Source organism: Chenopodium album, chromosome 18 (genome assembly GCF_948465745.1).
Source record: "Chenopodium album chromosome 18, dcCheAlbu1.1, whole genome shotgun sequence".
NCBI lineage: Eukaryota > Viridiplantae > Streptophyta > Magnoliopsida > Caryophyllales > Amaranthaceae > Chenopodium > Chenopodium album.
This window is the reverse complement of record NC_137851.1, coordinates 14,760,036-14,765,928: the sequence shown is the minus strand read 5'-3', so window position 1 is coordinate 14,765,928 and position 5,893 is coordinate 14,760,036. Positions and strand designations below refer to the sequence as shown.

The 5,893-nt window shown below is 33.4% G+C and overlaps 1 protein-coding gene across 1 annotated transcript; it reads right to left on the bottom strand.

Annotated features, from left to right (window-relative positions):
* Nucleotides 1-457: 457 nt before the first annotated feature.
* LOC145591554 (elongation factor 1-alpha-like) lies at nt 458-3,413 on the bottom strand. Its single transcript, XM_081648043.1, has 3 exons — nt 3,268-3,413; nt 1,751-2,233; nt 458-1,671 (listed from the first exon to the last, which is right to left on the bottom strand). Exons 2-3 carry the CDS (start codon nt 2,210-2,212, stop codon nt 790-792), a joined length of 1,344 nt encoding a protein of 447 aa, XP_081504169.1. The 5' UTR covers nt 2,213-2,233; nt 3,268-3,413; the 3' UTR covers nt 458-789.
* Between the last annotated feature and the right edge of the window lie 2,480 nt (nt 3,414-5,893).

Genomic DNA, 5,893 nt, shown 5'->3' with positions numbered 1-5,893 from the left:
CAGTCGACCCGAAATCAACCCGAAACCCGAATGACCCGACCCGACCCGAACATGACCCGATAACCTTTTGACCCGAACATGACCCGATAACTTTTTGACCCGAACTTGACCCGACCCATACCCGACCCGAATGACCCATTCATTTCAATTAATTGCTTACTAATTTAGGCCCAATTGGTACTCCGTATTTACTGACGAGTACTTGACTAATAGCTATGAATCTATGTTGTGATCTTGTTTTCGACTCTTGTTAATTAAAGAGAATTAATTGAAACCAATTTGCGCATCTTTAGTAGAACTAAATCAGTAATAGACTATGTTATAAAGGCTTTCGGTTTGCAGTCTGCATCTCCTTGGGTCATACGGAGTCTAAACGTTCAGGGTTTTAACACGAAGAGCTGATGTTACTTCACAATTGAGCCATTTTCTAGCCCCTAGCTATTTCTGTTCTGCTATGTAAGACAATATATAATTATATATCGTAATCATAATAGCTGGAAACATAGTTCCATTTACACTCAAATTCGTTATGGATTCCCCTGTGTAAGAGGATATCCTATTGTTTTCCTCGCAAACAAAGTTTATAAATATGAAAAAAGACTAGCATTGCAGATCAAAACCTTACCACCGACGATCAAGCACCCAATTCTGTGAATAGGTGTTTGATGTTGGTGATGAGACTATTCTACAATCAACAAAATAACGACCAAAGCAAAGCACATAAACACTACTAACTGAGACTATCAAGTCTCTATAGAAATCATATACCGCGAATAATGCAGACATTGTTCATTTCTTCTTGAGGGCAGCCTTGGTGACCTTGGCACCAGTTGGATCCTTCTTCTCAACACTCTTAATGACACCAACAGCAACAGTCTGCCTCATGTCCCTCACAGCAAAACGACCGAGTGGGGAGTAATCTGCAAATGTCTCCACCACCATGGGCTTGGTGGGAATCATCTTAACCATGCCAGCATCGCCATTCTTCAAGAACTTAGGCTCTTTCTCGAGCTCCTTGCCAGATCGCCTGTCAATCTTGGTCAGAAGCTCAGAAAACTTGACAGCAATGTGAGAGGTATGGCAGTCCAGCACTGGAGCATAGCCATTTCCGATTTGTCCAGGGTGGTTCATGATAATGACCTGTGCAGTAAAGCTAGCTGCCCCTTTAGCAGGGTCGTTCTTGGAGTCAGAAGCAACATAACCACGCTTGAGATCCTTGACGGAAACGTTCTTAACGTTGAAACCAACATTGTCACCAGGAAGAGCCTCTGGAAGAGACTCATGGTGCATTTCAACAGATTTAACCTCAGTGGTCAGTCCAGTAGGACCAAAGGTAACAACCATATTAGGCTTCAAGACACCAGTCTCAACACGCCCTACAGGCACAGTTCCAATACCTCCAATCTTGTAAACATCCTGAAGTGGGAGACGGAGAGGCTTGTCTGAGGGTCTTTTTGGCTCATTGATCAAGTCTAGAGCCTCGAGGAGAGTTGGCCCCTTGTACCAGTCCAGGTTAGTGGACCTCTCAATCATATTGTCACCCTCGAACCCAGAGATAGGAACAAATGGAATTTTATCAGGGTTGTAACCAACCTTCTTGAGGTATGAAGAGACTTCCTTGACAATTTCATCATACCTAGCCTTTGAGTACTTGGGAGTGGTGGCATCCATCTGTTACAGTAAACAAACCAAAAGTCAGAATCAACCAATTCAGATGCCAAAGTACATGATCATTAATATTCATATATACCTTGTTACAGCAGCAAATCATTTGCCTGACACCAAGGGTGAAGGCAAGAAGGGCGTGCTCACGGGTCTGACCATCCTTGGAGATACCAGCCTCGAAACCTCCAGTGGTGGAGTCAATAATGAGGATAGCACAGTCAGCCTGGGAGGTACCAGTAATCATGTTCTTGATAAAGTCACGATGTCCAGGGGCATCAATGACAGTGCAGTAGTACTTATTAGTCTCGAACTTCCACAAGGCAATATCAATAGTAATACCACGCTCACGCTCAGCCTTGAGCTTGTCAAGCACCCAGGCATACTTAAAGGACCTCTTGTTCATCTCAGAAGCTTCTTTCTCGAATCTCTCAATCACACGCTTGTCAATACCACCAAGCTTATAGATCAAATGACCAGTTGTTGTCGACTTACCAGAGTCGACATGGCCAATGACCACCAAGCTAATATGAATCTTCTCCTTACCCATAACGACTTAGGAACTGTCAACCTGCAGTTACAGAACATTAACTTAGAATTCAAAGACACCAACAACCAAAAATTTCTTTAACAACTTTCAAATCCATAAATCATCAATTTCACCACAAAATTTTACTTTTATAAAAATTGATCCCCTAAAGTCAGGGAACACCTTTTACACTTCAAAAATGGTGTTTGTTACTACACAATTATATTGTTCATTTTCAACGGGTTTCTAAACATATAGTCACAGCAATAATTCAACATCAAAAGTACATATTAGGAGCCAATTTTTACCAAAATATAATCACTCATCATATAGCCAGGACAGTAATTGTCTTGCAAAAATAACCGAAACATGAAGAACTTTTATAGAGAGAGAAATTAGCTAGCTAAATTGAATACATATTTCTTTTACAATCATACTATATTGCTATTTAAACCAAAATACACTCAAAAGTCAGCCTATATAAAAATAAAATTACCAACTAAAGTGAGTACAACTCAATTAAATGTACATATCAGAAGCCAAATTCCAAATTTACCAAAATATAGTCACACACAATATAACCAATTCCATGATATTGAAAATTAAGTTGACCAACAACATCAAGATTGTTAATTACTCCCTCCGTCTCTAATAATTCTTGCTTTGATTGTAATTGTCTAGCAAAAACAGTCAAAAACATGAAGAACTTTTAGAAACGGAAAGAAGTAGCTAGCTTAAAATCCTAAAATGACAATATTTTTTACAATCACACTGTTTGAACCAAAATTATCAACTAAATTAAGTACAAACTCAGAAGTAAACATATGTAAATAATAATAATAAATCAAAAACCAAAACAACATGAAATTGTCCATAAAAAGAGGATCAGGCATAATTAACGATCAAACAATATCAAAATCAAAAGACGATTCTAAAATACATAAACAGGTTTAAATCAACAAATACAAACAAATTAAAGCAAACATGATCAAAATTCGTCAAAATCATAATCATCAAAACAAATAATTGAACAAACAGAATTTAAACAAAAAAAAAAAAGGAAATAGTAAAATGACCTTAGAGGAAGCGCAGAGGAAAGAGAAAAGAGGGAACAACAAAAGAAGAAAGGAATAAAAAAAAAATGTGGAAACGATGATTATAAAGAATAGAGTGGGTACTACTAAGTGAGTAGTGACCTTTCAATATCAAAACCTAAATAACAAGGAAATTTTGTGAGTCCAGATATTTTTATAATGTTATGAAAATGACTGGTTTTGGTTTCATTTTTTATGTACGGAGTATAGTATGATGGTTTATCGAGAAGAGAAAGGGAGGTTCATTTGCTTGACTTGGTCATCTCGAATATCGAGGAGATTTTCCGCCAATCAGTTTTCAGTTGTCTTTCTTTGAATAATAAGGCGGGTAAAGTGGAAATTATAAGACAAAATTGTTCTTGTTAAGGTTTTGTTAATTGCTGATTAGTTATCGATTTGCCTTGTTGATTGCTGATTAGCTAGCAATTGTCTATCTTTGCTGATTAGATTAATAGATATGACAACTTTAAAAGAAAATAGATAAAGCATTTGATACACATAATGTGTAGCAATCATTTCCACTAATGTTGTCTTTCATTTCCAGTCATTATAAATTTATTACTTTAATCAAATTATACTTTGACCTTGTTTGTTACTAAGAGCTTATAAGTAGTTTTTTTTTAAAAAAAAAATATTTGTTTGTAACTTTGTATAAGTTGGTTTAACTATAAAAATAATATGTTGCATTAATATGTAAAAGAAAAATGATAAATCAAATCTTTATAATTTTGATGTCAATATATACTACTAAATATTTCTCTATAACTACAATTTTATGAATTTATGTACAAAAAAAGTAATAATTAATTTTTTACAAACTACATTATTGTGCAATTATTTGTTACATTCCAATGGAAGTTTAAATAGGGTAATTATACATATGAAGAGTTTTTCAATTAAGGTACACATTAATATATGGAGGTTAGAACAATGAAGAGTTTTCCATGAAAACTAAACATTATTGCAGTCCGATTATGTGGCTGTTTCAAATATGACGTGGCGGAATAATTCAAAAAAAGTCACATATGACAATATGATACTCCTTGCCATGGAGTTTTAAGGGCGATGCCCCGGGTTTGTTTTTCCTCTTTTTTTTTTTATTAAATTTTTGGTATGGAAGATTGTGGATATCACTTAAATAGTTTTTTTTTAATCATTTTATATAGATTTATGTTGGTATTATACTTTTTTACATTTAAAAAATATTTAAACATTGATAGGAAAACTTTCTATAAATAAATCCTATGAAGCTTTTTTATTTTTTCTGGTAATGATGCTTTCTTATTTGCGTCAATTTATTGGTCTTATAAAACATTAATCTTACTTTAAATGGTGTTATACCTATATAGCAATTCTTCATATTCAATTACATGTAAACTAATTAACATGCATTATATCCTTTTTTTCAAAAAAAAAAAAAAAAAAAAAAACATGTAATACCATTCTAAATTATTGGAGGCACAAATGAACCATCAAATCAATATTTAACTACCTAGCATAAGTAGTGAATCATGAAGAATTTTATACTTACCTCAAGAGGTTTGAGTGAATATTTTTATATCAACTTGACTAAAAAGCAAATCAACTAATGGAATCTCATATTGAAATATAGGAAGTCATACATAATACACAATCATTGACAAATAATAGCATAAAACATATATAAGCCATAATTAATTTGGGGTGATTTATTATACACCTAAAATACAATCCAAGCATGCAAAATGTATCTATTACATGCCAAATAAGATATAGTAAACAAATACTCACCTTACACTATCTTACCTAGTAAAATGTTTCTCCAAGACTCCAAGAGGTTTGACAATTTAGTGTATCATTTCCTTGGTCTGATTTATAAGGATGAATTTATTGAATACATATGGGTTACAAATTAAATAGGTCAAAGTAATTTAAAAACATTGTAATTATTGTAATTATTCTTCTTTCTAATTGAGCCCAAAATAAATATAACCGGTTACAAAACTTTATTTAGGTGATGAAAATTGATTTAATTATACAATTAATTTATTATACACATATTTAACATGTATATGTAATTGGTTATGTGGCTAAATAAGAAAAAGAAAGTGACACGTGTCGATATGATACTCCTTGCCTTGAGTTTTAATAATAACTAGTGTGTCTCTTGGGCGATGCCCCGCATTGCTAGTTCGTACTTTGTACTTCTTTAATTTGATAATTATGTTCAACTGTTTGTATAGCTAGTGTGTGATTCGGAAGTTGCCTTGGATGTTACGTTTTTTTTTTAAAACCTTATATGGTTTTTTTTTTTTACCTTATATGGATTTGTTTTCTAATCTTGTTAAGAATAAATAAATTAAATAACCTCTAATTTGAAAAGAATATATAATGTTAATTATATGAAATTTAAAACACTAATAAAAGTTAGATGAGATGATAAGTGTGTAATCTTTATTTGTTGGAGGTTGGGTTCGAATCTAGATCAAACCATAATTTATTTATTTTGTTAAATGAAGTTGCAAATTTACGTATCGAATGTACTTTGAATAGTGACGTGGCATTGTAACATGGAGTCATATACGTTGAATAGTGTCACGTGGCACCATTCCTTTCCTTTAAAAGGAAC